The sequence below is a fragment of the Drosophila sechellia genome, chromosome 3L, assembly GCF_004382195.2.
Source record: "Drosophila sechellia strain sech25 chromosome 3L, ASM438219v1, whole genome shotgun sequence".
Classification (NCBI taxonomy): Eukaryota; Metazoa; Arthropoda; class Insecta; order Diptera; family Drosophilidae; genus Drosophila; species Drosophila sechellia.
The window spans coordinates 20568283-20595354 of NC_045951.1; the positions used below are offsets into that span (position 1 = coordinate 20568283).

Sequence of the window (27072 nt, forward strand, 5' to 3'; positions counted from 1 at the left end):
ATTGCCATCGATAGCCAAAAATTATTGATTATTTCGAAATGGACAGCGTTAAAAGTTTATGATGCTGCCGTGGCATCGCTGGCGGTTATGAGATCAAACAGAAAATCCCCCTCTGCCAAGCGAAAATGTGCCAACAACACGATAGGCGCACAAGATTTCCTCTTTATTTTTTAACGTTTTTCTTTTTCTAATAATAAGAGACAGCCGCGAAGGAAAAAAAATCATACATCAAGATTATTGTTACTCGCGGCAATTGCATCACAGTAATGGCCAACAAAGCAGCTGAAGACAACAACAACACAACAACAGAAACAACAACAAAAACAAAAAATGGAAATCGCAAGAAACATTTTTCATTTGCATAAAAATTCATTGCAACTACAAGCGCTAAAAATGTTTGCCGCATGTTTGAGCCCCATGGGGCATGGGGGGTGAATGGGGGGGGGGGGGTTTGGATGCCAAGGAGGGGGTGGGCCTGCATTCAGTGGGAGGCTGTGTGGAAAACAACCTTCAAGCTACAAAACACTTGACTCCGAAAAGCCAGAGCGAACAATCCGGGATCCGTGGAAAAGCAAGACTGCGCCGCGTTGACGTCGCTTTGGTTTGATTGAACACAAGGATATGTGTCCGCCGGCTAAAATAGCGGCAAAAAGTCGCAAAAGGCTTAAGAAAAAAGCGCGGAAAAACTTAAAAACTAAAGCAACAATAACATAAGCCTAGGCAGCAACAATTGCAACTGTGGCCACAATTTGAAACGAAAACGCAACACTTTCACTCTACTTAAGACGGATGAAACTGCGGCAAAAAGGAGGCGGCTCCAGGAGGCCGAAAAGGTGGGGAAAAAAGCGGAGGGGAAAAGGGGTTAAAAATCAAGGGGAAGAAGAGGGGAGGGGGGGGGGGCGGTCGGAGGGACGGCAGGTTGCCTTTTAGACACCATCTATAAAGCGTCGGTGGGAAAATCGCGGCAATCGTTTTCACGTCTTTTTCATATTTATTATCATTTGCAAGTCTCGTTTTCCTTCGGTTCGGATCGGTTTTTGGTTTTCAGTTTTCGGTTTTAAGTTTTTTCGACGCAAGCTAAAAAATGCAGATGAAGCCGAGGAGAAAAAGATTTCCAGCTGCAGGCAGGAGTTTGTCATCTGGGACAAAGACTGTGTCTTTCGTTTTCACTTGGCAATTAATCAATCAGTTCGGTTGGTCAGGGTTTTTGGGCAAAACTGATGGGGTGGGCAGCAAGTTGAAAATCAGTAAGTGAGAGTATTTCATTGTGATTTACAATTAGGAAAGTCCGTTAGCCAGTCATTAGTAAATTTGGGTTGTGTTTCAAATAACTTAGGGAGTTTTCGACTAGGGATGAAAATAATTATAATAATATTTAAATGAAGGTCCTTAATTGCAAATTTAAAGATCTTAGAGGCATCAAATGGTAAGAAACTCGAAAAGTACTAGGTCACCTTATGAAGAATGTGTAAAAATGTATATTGGATCATTAATTTTGATTTCCATCGATACCTTTTATAGCTCAGTTCGCTACTTGGATTATTATCTTACATATATCTGCATATAATAGCATCGCAGTATATTTTTGGTTGATTCTCGATCAATATCCTGATTTCCTACATTGCTCCCATTTCAACTGCATTTCCTGGAATGCAGTTTTGCATAAGCAGTCAGGATCACCACCCCTAGGACCGCCCCATTGTTGACCCACCGTAGTCCCCCAGTTCATTCCCCCTCCCCCCTTTTCATCGGCATCTGGAGCACTGCAGCAGGAACAACAACGAAATGTCTGGCGGCCAAACGAAGGCAATCACGATTTTGTGTCTGAAACGTTTTTTGCGCGTTTTCAATTTCCCATTTTGGTTTTCCTTCTCGTATCGCTTGGGGTGGTGGGTGGTGGTTGGTTGTGGCGCGGGGGGAAAGGCCACGCAGTCGCTGGCAAAAGGAAACAGATACGTCTGTCCGCAGATCGTACAAAGCCAATAAAAAAAAAATAAAAAATTAAAATAAAAGGAGAGCTACGGCTTTAACTTTTTGGCCGGCGCTTGTTGCGTTCGTTGAGGCGACGCTAATTGTTTCCGTCTGTTAATAAAAATATTTCAGATCAGTAACAAATTGAAAACAAGGCAATGGGGATAACAAGGGGGAGCTGCTGTTTATGCAACGCCTCACGAAATGCAAATTGACATTTACGTGGTTGCAACACCAGCAAAATGCCAGACAGTCGGACATTGGGCCACCAGCTTTTTTATAGCCTGGTAAATAAGGAGCAACACGATTTGCCCACAAAAAAAATAAATAACCAAATTCAAGCCCAGTCCGAGGAAAGCGAAAAAAAATAGTTTGGCGACACTTTTTACCGTCCCTGTTTGCTGTGTGTTAAAGGTCAATGAGTTCGGGTTTGGGTTTGGGTTTAGGTTAGTGGACCTGAACCTGGGAGCCTGCCAAGTCTCCCGTGTTGTGCAACCTCCAATCGGGAGCTGCAGATGATGGGATAAACTCAGGCCCTAGAATCGTGTCGCATTTGGCTAAATTGCCAGCCATTTTTGGTGCGTCGCAGCAGCGGAAAAAAGTGGAAAACAATGGCGGTGCTGTACGATTTTCCGCAGAACACTTTCCCGCTAAATGAGGGAAAACGCCGTCAAGCGTAACCAAGAGTTAAAATCAAATAGGCTGACCTCATTAACTGAAGGGTCCTACGTAGAAGGGGGCAATCAGCGGTGTAGACAGAAGAATCGGGGAGAAGACCAGCCTCGGAAGAAAGAGAACAATAAAATTACAATAATCGCTTGGGTAAAGCTCGCCAGAATGGTGATGAGGGCGGTGTTCAAGCGACCATGATGACGATGAACTTGCAAAGACAACTCCCCAATGACAATGACTCCTATACTTTTTTTTTGGCAAACTTGGTTACGCTTTAGAGAATTTCTCTCCCAAATGAAAGGGTTAACAAACCTTTCAAGAAATTGGCCAGAGCTTAACGGTGAAATTATACATTGTGCACAGTAAAAAAAATACTTGTCATTGATGTTGGCTTACAACATGGATATTTTGGCCAGCATCAACAAACATCTATCAGGATTATTTATTAATTTAATATTAATTCGAAATTGATTGCACCTCATTGTTGGAAATCGAGTTGGTTTGGTAATAAATTTGAATTTATTTCGAATAAGTATTGTATACGTTTTAGTCTATATCTTTCTTACAAGCACAAACATTTGTGTGTAATGTTTATATAAATATATATACATATTTTTAATGCTCACAAAATTAACAATTCAGTTTTCCACAGAATTATCAGAGATCTCATGTGATTGCCACTAGCAACATTTGACTGACATTCGTTTTTCGAATAAGCCCGATGCATCCATCGGCTGCTGTTGACTTGGCTGATTTCTACCGACTTGCGATTTGTTAATGGCTCGAATATTAAGTTACAATTATCTGACGGACGGGCGATCGATGATTGTGGCTCCTCTGCAGATCCAGTGTCATGGCCACATTTCACTTTCAGCGGCGATTCGGCGACGAGAAATCGTGATGAAATTGATTTGCGGCTCTTTATTTTTTATTCGCCATCATAGTTACCGACAGCTCTCGCTCTAGCTGTCCCTCTCATCGCCGATATCTCCCATTTATATGTATATATATTTTCTCGGCATCTGGGAAACTGCATAATTTTCCCGCTTTCCAGCTATTTTGCATTTGCCATTTGTCTATTTTGCTTCTCTGGCGCTTCCACCGATATTCCGCTGTCAAATTGCCAAAGCGGCAAGCGACGGCATTTTCCACTGATTTTCCTTCGTTTTTCCCCCGATTTTCTCCCGCCCACCCGTTAGAAAGAAAAAAGTCGAGTCTCCAGTTGGCTCTTTAACACGAAACTGAATTTAATTTGCTTTACTTCGTTTCTTTTGCATTTATTTGGCATGTTTGTTGCCTAATTGAGCGAGAAATTGCCGTTGATTGATTGTTTTGCATGCAATGTGTTATTTGTTATTTGCTATTTGTTATATTGTTATTGTTACTGTTACTGCCATTTCAATGGTGCTTTTATTTCCCACTTCGTCATTGCTTAAATGCGATTTGATCAGCGTTCTGTGATTGTTGGCCAACAAACAACTGCCATGACTAGCTATAAATCTTTTCCTCTTAAAGATAAATGTATGCCATTTCTTTTGCAAGTGTCGGACCAAAGAAAACTATAAAGTTTATGTGCAGAGAAGTCTTTAAAATATTTCGGGTTGACTGCTGTCTGTCTAGTTTGTTAAGCAGCGACAAGCTGTAAAATGTTTAAACAAATATTTAGTGGCAACCAAGCAAGCAGCGTTCATTTATGCCTACTCTTGGATTTAATGCATATAGGCAATTCCCTAGATGCCAGACTGTAATATTATTTTAATTTAAAGCGAAAACATATTAAAAGTTCATTGAAAAACAGCCGCCGTAAAAATGGTAGACAATGCTGGCCAAAACATGTGTATAATAAATTGCCATTGGAATCTGTTTAAATGAATGTGACTGAAATTGGTGTCCATTTTAATGGGGATACTTCATATTAGTAACCATTCACAAGTTTCTGAATTTAGCAGTACTCTATTCACCTTTTAATTAACAATTACGTACAGAATTATAAAACTTTAATAATGCTATGGATCTAAAATGAGAGGGGATTATAGCTTAAAATAGCGCCTATTTATCTATTAAAAACCAAACGTCTAAATAACGTTAAAAAACAGTTTAAATAAATCTTGAAAACTGAAATGGGTATTTTTCCAGTGATTCTCGAGGACTTTGTGAGTGTATCTAGCGCGGCACATTGTTCGGTCTCCTTGTTGGCCGGCCAATGGAATTGTCATGTTTATGGTAATTAACAGTTAATGGGTTCTACGCCATTGCAGTTGTTAATTAGCAAACATGGAGCGGAATCTGCATGCCACACCATATGTTGCACACTGTCTGCATTATTGTGTGTGTTTTTGAGTGCAGCTCTTTGTTTGTGCAGCGATATTTCCTCAATCGAATTTCACAAAGATAAACCGACAGTATGGCCCCCAACCCAGTAAACATATTACTGTGAGTTGTGGCCACAAATCGCAGCTTATTAATTCCCCAAGCAAAGTTTGCCAAAGGCCGCAGAGTTTCCACAACTTCGACGATCTCCGGCTGGCCGCTCATTTATCAAATCATAGACTTGCTTGGCAATGGACTTTTCGGCTTTGAACCTCGTCGTCGCGATGGAAGTGTGAAAACCTGGAGGGGAAACGCTGGAAAATGGGAAATGGGCAGCGGCAGCATCGCATTAACTGCACAGGTGTCCACTTAATTGACAGCTAACGAGGCACAGAGGAGCAGACCAGTGACCAAAAGCCGGGCCAGACACATCAATATTTGATGAAGCGCATGTCGCTTCGATTACACAGGAATAATGCATCAATAAAAGGCGGCTGTGGCTAAAATGTATTGTAGGCAGCACTTATTTTCCACTGTGTAGACTCACACATTAAAATCAAAGTGGACAGGACTGGGTTTATTACAGGTCTTTGATTTATTTCCCTGGTCAGAAAGGAGGTGGCAAGCGCAGGTGTTTCTTTTTGCAGAGAGGACAAAAGCCCAGATCTGAAGATCCCCCACTACATTTGAAGGAGTCTTCGCTTTTCACATGTGGATTGCAATACTTGTTGAAATATGGTAATAAGCTATCATTAAGGGGTTCCTCATGGCCTTGTTTATATCCTTCTGAGCTGGGATCAGTTCTCAGTTCCAGATCATCATATGACTCTGAAATACAGCCACATAGGCTAGATCTCACTGGTTCCAGAAACCGCTGCCTTCCGCCACTGTGTCGTTCTTCCATTAGGGACATGGGTGAGGGAAAACGCTGGCAGCTCCCTCGCAGTTGATCTATTTGGAGCTTCTCCTCCAGATCCTGCTGGGCCATGGCCAGGATGCGCCAGATGGAGGGTCCACCGGGTCCGTAACGCTTGTTGTACTTTCTCTGCTCCTCGTACATGAGGTATCTCAACTGGTTGAGTTCCGCCCAGCGCTCAAAGTCAATTTTTCGCTGCTCAAAAGCTGCTTCCTTCCTCTTTACTTCTTCAAACCTAAGGTTGAGCTCCCCATCAGACATCCCATCCACCTCGTGAGGCATCATCTGTAGGCGTGCTGCCCAGAACAGAAGACGCTTCTTGGCCAGTTCAAGCTGGCGATTGGGACGCGAAACACGAGCATACTCCTCTTTGACTGAAGCACCCATTGATCTACCTTCTGCCTTCTCCCCCCAAAAAACGCACAAATTTAGACGAAGTTCCGAAACTGAATCCTAGGCTTTCTACGATCTAAAAGGGGGGAGACTCACCCACTGAGCTGATCACATAGGTGGCTGGTGGCTTCAGGACACTTCGGGCAAAGGCTCCTCGCAGGACCTCCAGGGCACAGGGCTCAGCCGTAACCAGCAGCATTCCAGGCGCCACATGTCCTGCGTACTTCAGCGCTCTTGTGGCAGCAGTCAAAGGTCCATTCCACCAGCATTGCGCATTGGCAGCTAGAAAGTTCTGAGGAACATGAAATGAAAAGAAAATTCAAAGGTCACAATGTGGCTTGTGATAGTAAAATGGTAAGTCAAAAATTGTCTTAAAGCGATTTTACAACTGTTGGTGCCTTGAAATCGTACAACCTTTACAGGAAGCCCAACGAAACAGGTCGAAAGGGGCGGCTTTTCCCACCGACTGGTCCTTACATACATTTCCAGTGGGAGTCTGCATCTCATCAGCTAATTGACAAATTGCAGAGCACCGCGTGGCATAATTGGTGTGGTGCTGTCTGGCTTAAAGAGCTATCCATTTGTGGGCGTTGCGAGCGGTAACTGCCTGGCAACCATCAATTAGCTAAAGCGGATCGTTGCCACGCCCCCGAAATGAAGGCGGCAGGGATGGTGTGGCGCCACAAAAAAGTAAGACCAAAAGCCGCTGTCTCATTTCTGGGAATATTTATTTTTTTTTGGAGCTGCTACCAAAAGCGAATCGAATCGCAACGAAACGAAATCCTTAACACGTTCTGGCCCAGAGTGTTTCTATGGAAAAGGAAAGATATGGTATAAAGGAAAAGTGGGAGGTGTGCGGAAAAGTGGTGACTGGGGCAGCAAATAAATGTCCAATTTGTGCAGTGACAGGAACACTTGAGGCACGTTTTAGATGTAAACACGGACAAAAAGGGTCGAGAGTCACAGCAAAAAGCCATGGACAATGGAGGCGGATGAGGATTGGGAATGGGACGCGGATTGGGAAAGAAAGGCCAAGAGATCGATGTAGCCGCTGGAGTTTCACGCTTTGTGGCTTTCTGTGTCGCTAATGAACATCATCCAGTTTGAGCGATTTGACCTTTTTCTCGATGGGCCATGGAGGGCACCACGGGGTGGGTATCTCCCCAGGTATGGCCATTTCTTGTGGTCACTCCTCTTGGGCCTTAATGTCGCCTGGGTCTGGTATGTCGCTTACATAAGTTGCATGGCTCTCCTGCCCACTGCCCGTGCCCCCGCCATCATCGTAACCATCTGCATCTCCACCTCCGTCTCGATAGCCAAGATGCCCATCCATGCCCATTCCAACCTTCCGCCTGGGGCTGCTCAATTAATGCATGAGAAGGCGAAGAAATTAACTCGTCATTGCCTGCCCGTCAGGCTTTTGCTTTGGCTTCGGCTGTCACGCGCCGCCAGATGGCGCTCATCGTACACTCAGCGAAAGTGGGGTAACCAGCAAAGTTTTGGGGGTATTTATTGGTAGTGTATGAAATTTCGAAGAATCCCCCTTGGGGTTATTAAAAGGCAGACTTTCTCTTGAATATTGGTATTCTCATGGATAGCTTGAACTTTGAGCAAATGTAGATCAATTTAAAATAGATCCTTTAGGTACTCCCTGCCTATCGTTGATCTTTCTCATGGTGCAGTTCATCCCCCAACCAACACCGTAATTATAGTGCTGCATCATTGTAAGACACGAGACAAAATGCCATAGACAGTCACCAACAGCCTACTTATAGAGGCTTTCCATCGATCAAAGGGATCTGGATTGGAGCTGCGCTTGGAGTTGGTGTTGGGGTGTCTGAGTTTCTCATTGCTCGGAAGTAATGCAAAACTTTTAATAATTAAATCAAATGCTTACGCCGGCCAGTGTCGCGCGTATGAAAGTCATTTTCACCGCGGGCTGAATTTGTAGTTTCGCTTTTTGGCTGCTCTTCATGTCGTTTCATGTCTTTTATTATTATAAAACTCTTTTTTTCGTTTGTTGGTTTGTTTCGGGTGGCGGCTTTCGTTTTGGGACTTTTACTTCATTTCATGTAATAGAAAACTAAACAACAAAACTCCCACAAAAGTAATGCTCAAAGACAAAACTATCACCGATATACTCTAGTGGCAGAAGGCCTCATGTGGGGAGCTTGCTGCTGTTGCTGCTGCTGCTGTGCTGCAACAGTTGCTGCCGCTGTTGATCTCTCGTGTGTGCCGCATAAAAAGATAATAACAATATACAAACAAATGCGCAGTCAGGCAGCCCGAAAGCCGGAGATTGCCAACCGCTGCGGACTGGGGCCTTAATAGAGTTATGATGAAGTATAATAATCCTTGACCTTTCCACCAGCCAACATCAAGTTGCAGCTACAAGTCAAGACCGCAGCTCTTAGGCACAAGTCAAAACGTTTTTGGGCTCTTTGTGTTTCCCCCTCCACATTTTGCCGTTTTTTATTTGGGGAACCCTTCATTTGACTTCAAAAGGCGCCATTTAATTTCGCATATGGGAAGCGACCAGCTCCGAAAATGAAAACGTTTCGCTTTTCTCCAAAGGCATGTTAAAAATGAACGTAAAATGGTGACATGGATTTAATGATCCAAAAGTATGTATTTTAGTTGCGGATTAAACTATAAGTTTCAACCGTATATTTTAAAATATTGTCCGGGTCGAGGTCACGTTTAATATTTGGTTGCTCACGTTTTTTGTTTTGACGGCAACCAAAAACGCCCATATTCCCTGGGAACTTTTAGTTTTCAGTTAAAAACGACATAAAGTCGTTTGTTTTATCTTAATGGTTCAAAATCTATCACGGGTGAGCGCAACTTTTATCATAATTTTTATTGCAGCCTCAAAAGCCTTACAGATTTAAGAGGTCATCAAAACGACGATTAATGTTCAATAATTACATAACAAATAAATTATTTTCGGTAATATAAACATATCTTCATGTTATTTCTCTTTTAATATTTAATATTTTCTCCGTGATGGAAGTTAAGTAGTGGGTTCCCAATAAGTATAATTTCTTATTACTTAAATAATTTCATATTTTATTAATTTTATTTTTCCAAAAGGTAATTATAATAATAATTTTATGGTTGCTCAAGGCCAAGCGATGGATTAGTCAGTTAATTATTTTCAGTGGTCGGCAAGCAATTTATTTAATCTTCTATTCCCCGTTGATTACTTTTGGGATTACACTTATTTTTCTGCACTCCCGGCTGCAAATGAAAGCGCTCGTTTCCAATTATTTGAGGATTTCTCACGTCCATAACTTGTACATGAGCGCCCCAGGACAGTTCCTTTGTTTGTGCCTTATCCCTGTCATCATTGTTTATTTGTCTCTGGTCAAGTGCCAGACAAAACCGAGGGTTGAGTCCATAAAACGGAGCGGCTGTCGAAAGCCCCAGCCAGCATAAATACAGGACGAACAGTGCTCCGTTCCAATCAATGCGGCTGGTCCTGATAAGGATACAAATTGCATGGCCATGTCCGAGTGACGCCCACTTCCTACTCTAGATTCCCAACCACCCTCCCTCAACCCTGCGGCGGAATAAGATGTGTTCGGCTGAATGACTGCGTTTTTCTCGGACTTGAACTCGATTTGCACTGCACTTAAAATTCTATCGGATCTGGGCGCGCTGCACCCCACAGGCAATGACTTTGGTCAGCTATCGAGGGTTGCCAGGATGCCAGGTTCAATGACCAGATATCTACTACTTTTGGCTAAACATGCGATTTGTTTTATTAGTTTTCCTCGAGCACATACAGAAACAACACGAGCACAAATACCAACAGCTGTTGGCAAAAGTCCTGCCTGACTGCAAGCCTTTCTGCCCGCCAAACAAAAACAGATCCCATGGATTGTGGCCTGGATATCTAGCAAGGCATCGCATCTGCAACTATTTCAACTTTTTGGCAGCCCATTGCGGTCGCTATTTTTGTTGCAATTAATAATAAAAACTTTCAACTGCAAGAGCTAAAAACTCTCTCAAACTCTCTTCATATAAATATGCTGGTGGGGATAAAGTTTTGCAATTGCTAAAACTTCTAAAAAGTAAAATCTAAAAGGGAAATGGGAAATGGGTAAAAACATATATTATGCTCTCGACCAAATGATACCTGATATGTGAACTTCGTATTTTTAAATGTTCTAACAAATAATAAATTTGATAAAATGTTTATTATGCTGTCACTGTATGAACTTCCCTGATGTAAAATATGGCGCCCCATGTGGGGCACTCATAAAATGTGTTGTTTATACCGAAAACCTGCCAATAGGCCCCAATATGAAAGCAAAATTAACCTGTTGGTAAACAAGATCTGCTAGTAGAACTAAGACAGCATGAATACAATTATTTTCAGATCTAGTGCTTGGATCTAAAACGATCTATTTACGTAAACACGAATACGTCTTGGCACCACAAACAGTGGGTATATTTATCTGCCTTGTATTGGCATACCATTATATACATGCACAAATATATATATCCATACAGAAAAGCTATCAGTTGTAAAAATCAGCACCTCAATTTAAAACCAAAGCGTGAAAAGTGTATTAGAGGTTGACGTGGGGCGACGATGATGACGAAGGCGTCTGGGAGAACTGTGGGAACAATCCAGTCTGCTGCAGTGTCAGTTCAATTCTACCTCATGGCCCCTCTAAAGCCCTCCAATATCCAGATTTTCCGCTGCACCTGTAGTGGGTTCTGCAATGTTTTTTGTGTGATTTGACTGTATTGTTAGCCCATTTATTGTTATTGTTGCTGCTACCTTTTGTATTTCGGCGTTGAAGCTTCGCTGGCACTTGCTGAAATGTCTGGCCAAAATGAATACTAGGGGCATTCGAGGTCTATTTGGGGCCTTTGTACTTCGAATGCGGTGTCTGTCATTCACTTGCAGGTAGTTAAACACCATATCTATGAGTGTGTATAGCATTTAGCACGCAACTCGCCTTAAATGCAGCATACTAGCCATACTATACAAGCGCTGTCATTCAGTCCATCAGGCAAATCATGCGATCAGGGGTATTCATCCAGAAGATTGCCCAATAAGTTTCGCGAAATGGCTGTCAAAGTTGCTAATGAGAATCCGACTGCCAAAGGGGTATGAGTCTATTGTGAAAATGATTTAAGTCTAGCTTTAATTGTTGGCTTAGTAGACCTTAAGCGAGGAAAGTATTATTATGGGCAATTACAGTTCGGTAGGTAATTGCTTGAGGTTTCACGTGTTACATTTGTAATAGATTAAGAAAATTAATTTTCTCGCGGAAGCTTGTAAACTATACAAATTCTAGGTGAATCATTCTACTCCTGTATTAAATCCATCATTTTTCGGAATATTTCCTCATCTAATCTATTTTTAATAGTTATTTGAAAAAACTTATAGAAAACAACTTTTGCTATTTAACTCCCTCGCACTTCTGTATTTAGCCAAGCGTAGTTACAATAATTCATGGCCCTCATATTTGTTTGCTCTTTTACTTACAAAATATAGCTCCTACTACCGAAAAAACATGATCACAGACGCGGCGAGAAGCATGAAGATTGAACTACAAGTACGTGGCCCAATGTTTTGGCTTTTATTTTATGCTTTTTCGGCTGGTGCTGCAATCTCAGTCCCCTGGCGTGACCGAAAGCAAATAAGTAAATAAATAAAGGAGAAACGAGAGCTTCAACTTGAACTGAACTGAAGTTGTTTGCCACTGGACACCAATGGCCCCGAGCGACCTTGTCGATGGAAATTATGCAATCGGAGGGGCAACCACAGCAGATGGCGGCAGGTGGAGCGGCAAGCGATCTCTATTCAATGTTTGTCAATCAAATTAGTCGCCGATGATTGCAATCTAAATTAATGAAATGCAATCATAAGGCGCACGCCAACCAATTAAACCCACTGACGACAAAAGTAAATTTGCGCTTAAACGATTGCGCCATCGATTCAATTTCATTAAGCCCAATCAAACCAATAGAAGTGGCGAGGGAAGGGGTTAATAACAATTCAAATCTCTTTTCTTTTTCCCCGTTTGTAAGAGCCGCTTGCCGATAAACCAATTTACTTGGCTCTGTGATTGTTTTCTTCTTTTTTTCCCGCGATGGCATGAAATTGTATTTGAACAGTATCTAAGTACCGGAGCTCCCAACTGTCCAGCTGGAGTAAATTGATTCTGAAGCTGAAGTTTACAGGAAAATATAGCCGTAATTTATCGGCTGGAAAATCAGACTTTTAGTGAAAGGATGACAAATAATTAATTGGTTTGCTAATGACACTCGGTAGATTCAGTTGGTATTTAAAAAGTTCTTGATTAAGAAAAGAGCTGCTAAGAACAGTTGTTTTAAAGTATATCATCGCAAGTAATCTTTAATTTTAGAAGTAAACACTTTAAATTTAATTTGAGGATGATGTATTTGTTGATTTGTCTGAATTCCTTTTTGACTTTTAACTTTGTCAAAAGCTTGCTTACTATTTTACATTTTCAACAAGTGATCTCATATAAAATATGACAGATGCAAATGTGATTAATGATTCGCATTGTAACTCCCATAAGCCGTTGAAGGATATCACATTGTATGCCACCTCAACGTGTCGCAATCGGCCTACCTTTCCCAAATCGCTTTGCTTCATAACGATCACAGGTTTACCTTCATTCTGGACCGATCAAAATAATTCCGTTCCCAGACTCTCCATTTCCCAGATGTATTTCCATAGCCAGTTCTGCTAACAGTTCATTTATGTTTTTTATTTTATTTTTCTTAACGATTTTATGGACCTGCCTGGCAAATCTCAGGTTGGCGGTTCTCAGGTTCGCAGAACGGCAGAAAGCGACTCCCGCGCTCTTGACATGACGCAATCAGCTCGCATCCGTTGAGCTATTTCAAAACTTGTTGCAGGCTTATTAATTTGGCTCGGAGCACCGAAAGCTCAACTAAAACAAGTTGATTTAGGTGAAGTAATTTGCGTGCAGCCAGACACTAAACAGTGAAACCGAACACTAAACACGGCAACAGAAAGCAACAAAATTAAGCAAAAAACCAGAGAAACAACGAAACAGTTCAGAGATCAGCTCGGGGCACTCAGGAGATCAGAGTTTGAAGTCAAGTCTGGTCCTCGACTGTTTGTTGTTCGATACTTAAGTTTTTTGTATTTTTGCCAAGTTCCAAGATTCAAGCCACGCCGCACGCCTGACAAATTTGCGCAAATAATAAAAACAGATTTTAAATGCCTGGAAATTGAGTCTGGCATTGCGGCCTTAAATCAGTTTCCTCCCCAGCTGAACTGACATTTAGAGTTTTGCTGAAAAAATGGCAACGAGAGCCCAAGCTCAACGCTTAAATAGGAGAAACTTTATGGTCTTTGTCCGTATTCAGCGCATTTATTATTGCTAAAAATGTATGTTTTTCTCAGGTTTAATTATATTCATTGTTATGCTGCACATGGTCGTTAGGAAAGTAACGAATATATGGCATGGATATGCATAATAACAACGACTTCCTTATGATTTATCGATCTTTTAATAGCAAAAGGGCTATAAGACTTAAGTTAGTGTCAAAATGTTTGTTTTTGTTTGGAAATGATTATTAGTAAACAAGCGAAAATTAGAAGATGTGTGCAAAATCGTTTTTCGTCATATAAGTTGATATGGCAACTTTTGTATCGTTTTTCGTCATATAAGATGATATGACAACTTTTGTATAAACCTGTGGGATAATAATTTCAGTTCTGGTTCTGAGTCCCTTTAGTTTTTGCGCTATATAATAGTCGCCTTCGCACACTCACATGGTGCGCTTCGTCACTACGTCCACATCGATGCGTCAATCCCTTGATAGTAGAAGGGTGTAGAAAATGTTCAGAACTCAGAAGTCTCTTGGCTGATTTTTCACGTAATTCTTTAGCTTTCAAGGTTTTTTTTTAATGAACACTCTTTTTTGAGCACAAGATATATATTTTTTATAGGCTTATTTAGTAATAAGCCAAAAATAAAGTATCTCAATCTTTGTTCTTTAACCTTACCATTGTCTTGTAAGCGTTTCTCAGCGGTATAAAAAGTTTTTAAATTATGGCACGCCCTAAAACTTGAGCAACACACCGGAAACTCTTGCCCATTCGATATGGTCGACGGTTGTGCAGAAGACCCGCCTTAGGGAATGCATATACATACATACATATATGAGCGTATATATACGAATATATCTCCCTTCCTCAATGCGAAGCGCCGGCACCTCAATCTACATAATTCACACTTCATTGAGCTTGGAAATTTACGACGAATACTCGGTAGCTGCATTAGCTGCCCCGAATCGAATTCTTCGGGCTTCCCATTCATCACAGGGCATTTCCCCATTCAAGTTCTCGACATTTTTTCCATCAATTCACGCACTTTTCTCCAGCTCTGCCCTAAATGCTTTTGCCCCTAAATCTTCATACTCGTCTATATGTATGTGCACATTCATAGTTCTATTCAGAGCACGCCTTGCATTGGCCCTTATCTTCGGGCAAGCTTCACACACCGAACTGAGGCACGTAATATTAATTAGTCCAGCTCGAAACTCATTCGAAATACCCACAAATGAATGCCCGGCGACTGTTTTTTTTTGTCTTCTACTCACACACAAAATAACTAAGGAAAATAAAATGAACTCAAGGGAATGTTTATGCGACACTTTTTAGTATGCACAATGCAAAACTCAAAAGGCAGTGCAAAAAAGCCAAAAAAATACAGCATAAAAGCACAAACGAGAACAACAGAAATTGAGCTTAACAATAATAAAAAAGACAAACAAAAAATAAAGCGGCATCGCCTTTTCAAGTTTCACACTTTTTGGCAGCCAGCAATTAAATTGAAATTAGCCGGCATTGTGAGAAAAATTAAGTTATTCATAGAAAGGTGTTGGTGGACATTGTCTCGCCAGAAACTAATAATAGACCTTGTAAAACTGACTCTCATTATACTAGTTATTATATTTACTATGCTTGTAACTGCAAAATGGGTGTATTATATTGTAAGATAATATCCCTTATTTTTTAATTAAGGAAGTACTTCTGAATTAATGAACATTACGATTGGGAATATAAAAACATTTGATTACTCATCTTTGTAACTATTACTGACTATTATGCGTTATAATTTTCCATCATTAAAATGCCCATTTAAACGCTCTTAAATATTTAATATATACTTTCGATATACGCACAGGTATTCAACGCGTATCATTAGCCAAGCTATTCAAAGTTTTACCAGCATTTCGCTCATCATGGGGCAGCACATCAATTAACACTTCAAACTTGAACTTGTCGGAATGACGTCATCTCGATTGGCAATTTGTGCAATAAACAATGGAAAGAACAACAATAAAATCAGCAACTGGAAAAAACGTCGGAAGCGGCAGCATCGGACGCAACAAAAGACCGAAAAAGTTGATTTAAAATTTTAATTCGTTTCTCAGCCGGTAAGAACGGGTTGAAATGTCACCGAAACGAATAAAGCTAATAACTTCGATCGTCTGCCCAAGGGTTCCATGAACTCATAAGTTATTTTGGGTTATATCTAGGGGCAAACGGCTTCCTGGCCAAAAAGTTTCGGAGACTTTGGCTTCTGTTCGAAAGTCATCAATAACAAAAGCGGTGGGTAATAAAGAAAAAGGGACAAGAAAATGGCAAATGTTGCATGTGCAATACGTTTGTTGCAAGTGTTCAATGTTTGTTTGCAGCATGGTCTGGGTCTAGTCTGGATGACGCCCTGGAAAACGGAACCCAGCAACCTGTTAGGGGATTTGCTGCCCCGTTTCGTTCCGGGCCATTTATTTTCATGGGAAGTGGACGCGAATAAAGGCGAAACCCCACCGCCACCCCAAAACCCCAACGTAGCGACCTTGAGCGGGAGTTACAGTCCATCGTCACCTCCGTTGCCTGTCTCTTTCTGATGCAGCATAGTGCCCTCCTCCTCGCTCTGCCTCACGCACTTTTTGCAGTTCAAACTGGACAACCAGTCGGCAAACCAGTTCCTTGCACATTAAAAGCAGAAGAAGCTGAAAGCAACGCGGGGGCCACACTCGGAAAAACACCAGCTAAGAATCTCTGGTTATAAGTCAAAGATTTAATTCAATCATTGAGCGAACTTTTACATCATGCATACATAATTTTTATCAGAAAACTTTAAAAATTAAACAATGCTGTTTAGTTTTCTAATTGTCTACTAAGTATCCTAAAACTTTGAATACTTGAAGGATTCATGGATTTCTTAACACTTTCCATCACTGCTTTTAAGGTGTGAGTTCAGGGAAATAAACAATACATTTTAAACACGTGTTTTCTCATGGGAATTACATTTAAATACTAAATACAAAATAAACATGAATCTGAAGTCGTTTTTACATCAGCATTGAATTAGATGTAAGCAAAACGAAGCACATTTCTGACACATTTTTTTATAATATCGCTGTTAAGTCTTCGAAGCTATAAAGGAATTTGTTTGACAAAGTTTATAGCTTTTTCAAACGAGAAAATCTTAGCTGTGTACAAAAAATCGGAGGATTTCGTTTCCAACTTTGGTTTTCTCTCTGTGCACCAATCGAAACTCACCTGAAATATCATATATCCCGAGTCGTACATCCAAAAGTCCTCGGGCGTGTGGCCGGGCTTGGTCAGCTGAATGGCCAGGCAGCGCTGCAAGATCAGACGGCAGCGCTGTGGACCACCGGGTGACTTGGTGCCCATTTCTGTTGGTGCCTTTCTGCTGGCGGGTTGCTCGGTGGCTTGGTTTCTTGGTTGCTTTCCCAGATTTTTTGTTAGCCGTCTAAAAATAACGCCAAGAGTTCAGACTTAAGGATCTGGCACTGCGCGCGTGTGTGTGTGAAAGGTTCTTTTTTAATGGTCAAGCACTTGGGCAGCGAACAAAAAAAAAATACCAGACGGAGGAGAACGCGATAAGAACGAAACCCGTATTTGCAGAGTTTTATCTCTTTTTGGTTTTGCTTTTGGCCAGGCTACGGCTACACTATATTTTCGCACACTTCTTAGACCGGACTTCTGTGGCTTCTTATTTGGGGAATGAACTTTTCACATCAGCATTATATTATCCCAGCATCTCGAACGCGAACGCGACGCCTGCGCACTAAATCACTCAGCACTCATTGGGCACTTGGTGAGTACTCACTCTCGGATTCAAATGCGAGCTGCGAACCGAATCGAACCGAACCGACCGAGCGACGAATTCAAACTGAAGTTGCGGCGCCAAGAAAAGTCGTCTCACGACCGCTCGCTCTTTCGCCGGAGAGCGGCGTTCGCGGAGAGCGCCAACTCGCCAACTTTTTTGGAGACCTGAAACGATAGAAAATCGGAGAGCTCGCTTTAAAACCTTGATTATTAAATCAATTAGGTGTACGAAAAAAAGACAAAAACAAAAAAAAAAATACTACTAAATTTATAAACTGGAGTCAGGCCGCCGAGATCGCAATCTTGTCGTCGTTCTGTCTGAGAGGCGAACGGGCCTAATAACATCATCACATCATCATGCTCGTATCATTATCGTTAACTGTAAGCCGTGTTTGGCAACTGTTTCTTTAGCCAAACAGTGGGACCTCGAAAATGTTCAATCTGGATAAATACTTCTTTATTCACAAAATAGATTGCCGGTTTTCTGGATTTCTATTGGCTATTTTCCATAATGAGCATGAAGATAAAATAAGAAATCAAATTTGATATATCTGATTTCCATTACTAAAGAATATATAAAAAATGGACAGTAAAGTACAAAAACACAACATTTGGCATACAGCGTTATAATGTGAAATGCTTTAATGCAATGAAAACTTAAAAAATCGTAAAGACGCATACAGACTTTCTGTTACATAACCAAAAATAAACCCATCTTTTGAGCCCCCACTGTATACTAATTTTTTGGCATTTGTTTTTGCATTGAGTTGTGTATTTTTGGATTTTTTTAATGTCCCTTTCAATCTTGGCTGGCGCTTGGAAGTCATTTCCTGCCCGAATCGCCGGATGGGCAGATGACTCAAAATGGGTTAATTAAAAACCATCTAGCAGTGATTTTATTTGGGCCGATGTAAAGTCATGTGCCCAAAAGAGTTGTTCTCAATACCACAGATCGCATTTAGAAACCCTACGGCGGTCATATCCACTAATGGACTTTGAGCCCATGCGAAATCTAGGAAATGTCAGAATAGTCAGTGGCATCCATAATTGCGTATACGCCATGTGCGCCGACTGTCAATCACAATTCTCATGCAAATTCGTTCGCTTTCCGCACTGTCCAAATGCATTAAGTGGAAATGCATTAGGTTGACTGTCTTTTTTCGGTGCGTCAGACCAACGGAATTTGCATAAACAATTATGATTTAATGAAATTACACGATATGGCGGCGAATGGGATTTACTTTAGTTTCCAACACTACCCGTAGCCCCATTTGTGGAGCCATTCATCTTCCCAATTCGGTCAGAGCGCACGCCACAGCCATAACAAGAAAGTTTTTGGGGAAGACAGGCCCAGAAAGCGAGATTCGTTTGGTTTGGGGCCAATTAAGTGGTGAGATCACCGCCCACATCTCTATATATATAACCACATGTATACGACTCTACCTTTACGATTTCCAGGCACACAGATCAAGTGTGTAACCCCCTCCCTTTTGGGCATTTTCTTTTTATTATTTATTTATTGCGGCTTGTATTTGTCGACCCATTAAGCGTCGGCCTTTGTTAGAAAACACGTTTCTTCTGGCCACATTCAAAAAAAAAAAAAAATAAAACTAAAAAATGAGAATTTGCCAGCAGCTTTTTGACTCCGCGGGCAGTCTTTTGTTTGTCTTACAAATCACTAACAATATGAATTGGTGAAACGCTGACCGCCGAGCTCAAAAGGTGCTAAAAAAATTTGCATAAATTATTATTAACAATTATAACCAGCAGTTGAGCTCCCAAGAAATACGACAGATTTACCATGTTCTTTGGAGCTTAGGGCCTCGGGCTCTTTTATTTAAGACAGTCAGAAAAATATGTCAGCTTCTTTTTTTCCAAAAGTAAATTGCGGATTTGATGAATTTAATAAAAAAACCAAAAACATACCTGGCACCTGAAACTGGAATGTTTTGGTAAACTATTTGACAAGGCTATTAAAGACTTTGGACAACCTTTCTTTTCTGGTTTTACGATATTTGTCTTGCCGCCGGGCATTTCTCATACTTTTGAAGGCTTTGCCTATGATTCAGTAATTAAATTTGCACATTACCACGTTGAAGCAAGATTTCGAGGGGTTTCTGGTCAAGGGCCCATTTGAGAATGCGAAAACAATTGAACAAGTCCTTGAGCTTCAGCCTTGAACTTCAATTGAGGATCGTCATTATGTGTACGAAATCAAATCGTTCAATTGCCAAATGGCCAGCATTCTGTAGTGGTGAACTTGAACTTTAATTTCCGGCAGAATGAAAGTTTTATTTGTACCCACTCTTAATCGAGTAAATAAATCCATTATCACTTTTTTAGTCCGTTAAAATTGGCAAATCGCAAACTTCAAATGTTTAGTGCAAGATCTTCATTTTTGTCAAGGCCAAAAAATTGAATATTGCTTATGCAAAGTTAGAAAACAATTAAGCTCATTAGTAAAATTCGGAATTTCAATAGTTTTTGAATTCTTTATGGCTTATATAAGGTATAGGACTAGGTATTACGTTATTTCTTGGATATAACACTTCCTCGTATGGTTCGAAATGAAATGAAATGCCTGGCACATTTTTTACGACTGAATCCTTTTTTTCATTATAATGAGGCTTTATGCCGCCGCTCACCCACACCTACGTACGACATGCACCCCCGTCGATTATATTTGACAGCTTACTTTCAATTGCGACATCTAGTTAGCGCAAATTTAAGACTGAAATAAAACAACACGATCGCATCGAGTGGATCGAACTGGGGATCACTGAATGGCTGACTGCAAGGCTGACTGGATGGTTGGATGCTTGGTTGGATGGATGGATGGATGAATAGCTTAATGAAGCAAGAGCCTGTTCCGCGGTTCGTGGTCCGTGGTCACTCAACGCGATGCCAGGCTCTTGGCACTCCATCCGATCCGATCCACCCGCAATGCACATCACCCAAAACCCCCCCTTGTTCCGCTTCATATTTCAGTTTTACGGTTCAACGACAACGACTTCGCTCCGTTTGATGGGGGAGAGGGGGAGGCGAGGAGGAAGGGGTGGTGATCCAATTGCCGCAATGTGGCAAAGCAATCGATTTAAGCGCCGCATAAATTGAAGCCAGGCTCCAACTTCGAGGAAAACCAAACCAAAAGGTTCCTCCATGTACAACATGATGAATTGTTTTCTTTGTCGACTTGTCGACTGCTGCGCCGCTAGTGGGCAACTCGCAAACTGAAAACTGTGGCAGAGAAGTGCAAAAGCTGAAGGAGATCGCTGACTGACGGAGTGGGGCTGCGATTGGAGTGGGTGGTTGGGGTGGCTTGGGGGGCAGACAAGCGGCGCGGAAAAATTGCAAATTGTACCAAAATTCAAATTTTCGCTTTCATTATGCGGCGGCAGCTTGCGCTCTGCTAATAGACCAACTGCCATTGTGTTTCTTTATTTTCTTTTAACCTGGCTTATATCTCTTCTGCGCCAACGAGGCATTTCCCTATTCAATTTTGACAGGCGTGTTTTTATTCAAATAATGAGCTGCATTTGTGGGCAGGCAAGTTAAGTGAAACATTTTAAATTTCGGGTTTTCAATCATTATATTCGGTTAAGGCAATCGAAAATAATTATTTGGGAGTAATTAATAGTTGCTAAAAGACACAAAGTTGTATTCAAATGAAGAACAGAAAATAAAAGAAATTATTAAAGCTGGTTTGGCCAAGAGAAAATATGCGAAATATTCTTCATGGAAAGCACTCCTAAATAATTTATTGTTTTCCTACCGCATTATAAAGATTTTTCTCCCCCAATCTGACATAATTGTATGAGCATTCTCATTGAGCCCACTACTCGTATACGTGATGTGAATATCATTAGCGTTTGCCAACCGATGAAGGCTGCAAAAACCAATGAATAATTATAAATCAAAAGCAGCAAAAAGTAAAATGAGGAACACAAACCCAAGTCGAGGATTGTGGGGAAATACCAATCCAAAGACAAAAGCAAATTTGAGAAATGCCAAAGATGCTCGACGAAGCCAAGAAATGACATGCCCATGTGCTCCTCACGGGATGCCATCTCATAGACGTGGAACAGTGGTCCAGACCACGACGGAAGATGCAGATTGTCGGCGGAGTTGGGAGCTGGAGACGGAGTTGGAGCAGTGGCCGGAAAAATGTCTGCCAGGCGGAGACACTGCGGCAGACGATGCAATAACACCAGGAATTTTCATATCGTTAGGCTAGCCCACTCTAATACTCTATCTATTCAGAAATGTTTTCAAATTAAATTGAAAAATATTTTTATATCAAGATAACTGTTTACTGTGGTACTTTTAATAAACGATTCAATATTCATGGCATAGAACCATAGCAATGAGCAATTAAGTACATTTATTACTTTTAAACATCGCACGGATTTCTTATAATAATTAACGAATAAATTGCCCATTAAATTTTGCTATTTTCTTCAATATTATCTTGCAACACATGCTAAAAAAATTTTAAAAAAAATACTAAAATATTCCTGTTTTAAAAACTGATGGGTATATAACAAATTTTTTTACGGATATTAGCATATTTCTTAAATACCTTTAAAATACACAAGATCTCTGACTTCTCTTTCATATCCCAATTGGATGACCAAGCCGTTATGCCCGATTTTGATGAATTGTCAACAGAAGCCGCTAACACTAACCATTGATAACACCACAGTACACTAGGCACTCCACACACACAGTCGAGATTCGTTATGCAAGCATTCAGTGCATCGCATCTTCAATTTCAGCATTCTTTCGCCAGTCTGCATACTTGCCGCTTCTGCTTCTCCGTCCCGCTCCCCCCCCCCCCCCCCCACCCCTCCCGCTAGCCCACAAAACCCCTGGAGCATTCACATTGATTGCGCCGCCTGGTTGGAGCTTCAGCTTGACTTTAAGTTGCCGCGTGAAAGCAAACACAACAGCCTGCAAATAAAAAAACGAGAGGAAAGCGCAAAAAGTAATAAAATCAGCTGGAATTGCTTAACACCCGGAGTAAAGTGATAATGGTTGGATTTATTCACTTGCACGCTGCTGGGAATATCAAAACCGATTTAAGACCCCTACTGACAGCTTTTATCAAAAGTCGTTTCAGTAAAAGGTGTGATTTTACCTGCAATGCATTTTTTGGTTTTAAATTTAAAAGTACGTTTTTTGGTACTTCATTTCTGGTATAAAAAATAAATTCATTCTCTTTTTGCGTTTTAAAATATTTCTATTAAAAGGTATATTTTAAGCCTTATTTCAAGAAAGTTAATTTGTTGTAATTAATCAAAAAGTAATTTTGTTCTTCAAAAAGCATTAAAAAGTCCCTGTAAAGGTTCAAATTATTTTCTCTTTCTTATGAATTTCTTAATATAATATTCTTTTAAATTATCATGTGACTATTATTTCTTAAGAGAAAACTGTCATCATCGATTGCAATTAAGCTTGGTGAAATAAAAATGTCAAAATTATTTGCGTTCCTTTTTTTAATACTAAAAATCACAGTTTGTTATTCTATCTTACAAATACCACGATCAAGTATTTAAATGTATGGGATCCCATTTAATTTTCTGAATACATATTATGCCACACTAATTAAACTCCTTCTAGTAGCTGAAATTTGATAGCCGCCACGCTGTGTGTGCAATTTGATAGGCATTTGGGTTTCGGTTGGCTTCCCATTAATCCTTGGCCACAAAATGCAGTCTTCGCTGAGTTTTTTGCGTTTATTGCCGGTGGTTGTGGGCAAGTTTTGTCTTTTTCCTTGTCTCGTTTGTCAGACATTTGACAGTTGTTTGTTATTTTTGCACGTTGACTTTTCTCCGACTGCGTCTGTGTGTCATGTGGCTGTGGCATATTTTCCATTTTCCCCATTTTCCATGCCCCCACAGAGGTTGCCTAACAGACGCCCACTGTCCCATCGCCGCCTGCCGCCCGCCCCTTGCCCATTTGCTGCCGCCACATTTTGGATTTCAATTTTTATGGCAAGTCAAATTTTTATTTTTTTTTTGCATTTTTCCTGCAATCCGCTGCATTTATTGCCATTTTCGTAGTGAGTCGAGGAAGTTGGAATTTGCATAGAAAAATGGAAATTAACAAGACCATTTGACTGGCTGTCCATCTAAGTCGGGGTCTCTCTCTGTCTCTCTCTCTCTCTCTCAGGCCGTCTCTTTCACTCCGGCTGCATGAGTGCTATCCTGCTCCAGTGCAAAATGTTTGTTCGTCCTGTTTGTACATTTGTCCGTGTCTATATTTAGCTTTATGTAAACATGTTTGACCAACTGAACTGACTGAATGACTGACTGCCTCAGTTGGGAATGTAACTCCCTCTCAAAAGTACACTCCCTCTCTTTCTTTTACCTGTATATCCAACTCTTTCGCCGGCTGCGATGATGTAATCTCGGTAATGCATGCGACAAACTTTCATCTCGAATTGCAAAATCCACGCAACACGAAATAAAAGATTGCAAAGATCGGCTTACACTGTTTGAATTATAATTAATAAATAGTACTTAAATCGAAGGGGTATTCCCTCCAAAGCTTTACAAAAATCCCATTTCTGCTGTGGTTGTTGTTTATCTTAAAATTGCTTATTATTTCTGTTTTGCTTGGGATCTCAATCTTTGGCTTACGGCAGCTGAGGTGAAATTTCTGATACTTAAGATGTTGCTGATGCTTCCCACGTGACCTCGAAGTCAAACCTCACGTACAAGGATTTCGTTTTTTTGTTGACTGGGCCAATATACACCACTTATATAAATAAGTATTTGTGTATCTGGTCTGGTATCGTGGAAAGTGAAAATTGATGCATGCATTGTCAGCACCATCAAAATCGGTTTCCTTATGGATTCCAATACTTTTATAGTCCAGTCACGGAAATTCGCGTAATGAAAGCCACAGCGGCAGGACAAGGAGGGAACTCTCAATAATAATATATTCAGTGCTGAGTGTTCTCTTATGCTAAAGTCCTTCCTAAATTCCAAGTGATGTCATAATCGAATGCCAGCCGACAGGCAACTTAAAAGGGTATCAGTGGGTATCTTCAGATGTCAAATTAATACACGTTCACTGTGAAATCCGATCTACTTAGTGAGGAAAGCTACTACCAATTACCAGTGGTGAAACTAATATGAAGCTATACGGGTCTTAAATATTTTATTTATTTTAAGTATCTATAAGGCAATAAAAGCTACTTTTAGGGTTGAAAATATTTAAGGTGTTTCGTCACTAGACTGAAATTTTACCAGAGTTGAAATGGTTTTTTCGATCACAAACTAAAAGCAAATGCGCCAAATTGAAACACAAGCCCCAAAGAGTGCAAGAGACAGTTGGAGCTGGTTAGTTGCGATGATGATGATGCGGATGATGATGGCGACGGGGAGGTGACGAGGGGTGGGAGCAAAAAGGAGTCACTAGCAGAGCACGACGAAATTAAACAGGCTTTTCGAAGGCGAGGGGGTGGTGGGAAAAGTAGCAGACAGCAGTCAAAACGGACAGCAAATACAGTAATTAGATCACAGCAGACGGACAGTCGAAAAGAGCGCAGGGTGCGGGGATAGTGACGAATAAAACGAGAAGCTGGAACGTGACTGAAGAGAAGGAAGCCAGGAGTGGGAAATCCAATTCGAACGGAAAGAAATAAAACGAAATGATAAGTGGACTAGGAAGCATAAGGTAGGTCAAGCAGTTCGCCTGCAAATCGTGTTTGTTAGGGATATAGCTAAAGATTGTAAAGGGTATCTTTCACAAAATAATCTATAAAAATTTATTACATATACATACTTATTAAATATTTTAGTTTTTGTTAGCAATAGGAAAATAAAACGTATATTGCTCAAACGGGATGTTGGCTATGCGTTCATTAAGCAACATTAAGCAACGTTTATATGTATGTATGTATATAATTGCCTGGCTGAACTTTTAATGAATGCAATAAATTATTTCCGTAGAGCATATAACCCTATAAGGATAAAGCTAATTTGCAGCGTAACTTACAAATGGCCAAAAACCACCCCCACCGCCCATAAAATCTCTGACTTCCTGCGAAGAAATAAAAAAGCATGTTGCATGTGAGGCAGCTTCCTAATCGACAACGATAAAGAGAAAAACAACAATGGACACATTCGTTCGTGTGTGCGAAAAAACTATACTCAATTACTCAACAAACATAGTAACCTAGTTCATAAAAAACAACTGCAACAAATGCTGTTAACAGCAGCGGCCAACAAGAAAAGCAACAAATTCATTTTCGCCTTTGTTGTTTTGATTTCTGCTTGGGTTTTTATTGTTGGCGCTTTCCACGAGAAAAGTCCTTCAAGCGTGACAATCACATGGAAAACGCTCGCCGCTGCCGCTGTTGCTGATTTATCGTTTTCATTTTGCAGAGCTTGTTGGATGTTGTAAAAGGAAATGTCAATTCTACTGCTGCCGCTGCTGCTGCAAATGTGGCTGCCCGCTTGCCAAACAATGCCGGCCAAAAAACAAAAATGCCCCAAACCTTCAGGGGGGTGGTGGCGAAAAGGGGGGCATGCACCCTCTAATGTAAGTCATATAACAAATTTCGTTGCTGGGCTACTTGGAAAACAGAATTTCGTGTGTCTTGGCAGCTGCCGAAGGGCACTCTTCAAAAATATTTGACAATATGTCCTTCAGGATTAAATAATACAACCATTTGTACTCATAAATCTAACCAAATACCTTATCTGATAAGATAAGATAAGATATAGTACAGATTATAAAAACTATTATTTCTTTATTCCATCACTACCAATTACCAACCAAAATTTCGATTTATGGTTCTAGACTTTATTTCTTTCACGGTCTTATCATTACCCATTTCTTCCAGTGCATTTGGGAACATGGTATCAGATCTGGAGATTCTTTGCCGCCCTTCGTGGAGACTTTCTCCTACCTCCGATTCCGATTGCGATGCCACCGATCTGCAGCCACTCGATGCCTCTTGCTCCTTGCGTGATGTCCAGCAATGTGCCCAAGCCTGTTTTTTCGCCCCGCCACCCCTGCCACCTCTGCGGTCACCCAAAAGCCCCCGTCTCCCCTTTTTTTAGGACCATGCCAGAATTTGTTAGCTTAAGAAGAACAACAGGAAAGCCAAAAGAGACGCGATGAAGACTCAAAGCGAAGCGCCGTTCCAGTCTGGGAATGGGAACCCATGGCTGGGCACAAATGTATACATATGTACATGTGTATGTATGGAGCCTGGAGCTCTTCAGGGATTGTGAGTCAGCAGAGTTTTGGCTAAGAAATCTGCTAAAAATATAAGCCTCGATGATGATTTATTGTTTGGCTTATTAGAACGAGAGGGAGGACTGCGATAGGAGATCGCCTTTATGCTGTTGACTTTTAAGCGCTGAAACCGTGTCTTATTGGAGCTTAGTGACTCACCGCGGGCCAGAACTTTCCACTCTATGAAAGGTATGCGAAAATGAAATATGTAAGTGGGCACTTTTTAGCACATCCACTTCAGTTGGTAATTGGCGGCATTTCAAACTCTAATAGTTGCTGCTTGTGCTGGTCCTCAGTTCATTAGAAACTTGTGAACTGGTTAAAGCATTAGACGGATTGGTTGGCTCTTTTGTTATTTAAATAATAAGCCGTCATTGCTTGGTATTCA

General features: G+C 40.9%; 2 protein-coding genes across 2 annotated transcripts in view; both read right to left on the minus strand.

The window, feature by feature from the left end:
- Nucleotides 1-27072, minus strand: part of LOC6616395 — a 55785-nt gene that overhangs the window by 7367 nt on the left and 21346 nt on the right. The window contains exons 2-3 of the mRNA XM_032719475.1: nucleotides 16860-17597; nucleotides 6359-6554 (exon numbers count right to left, since the gene is read on the minus strand). Of these exons, the coding sequence (XP_032575366.1) occupies nucleotides 6359-6554; nucleotides 16860-16994 (331 nt within the window). The 5' untranslated portion in view covers nucleotides 16995-17597. The remainder of the gene's footprint in view (nucleotides 1-6358; nucleotides 6555-16859; nucleotides 17598-27072) is intronic.
- LOC116801236 lies at nucleotides 1581-6349 on the minus strand. The gene has a single exon (XM_032719476.1). The coding sequence runs from the start codon at nucleotides 6254-6256 to the stop codon at nucleotides 5561-5563; it is 696 nt and encodes a 231-aa protein (XP_032575367.1). The 5' UTR covers nucleotides 6257-6349; the 3' UTR covers nucleotides 1581-5560.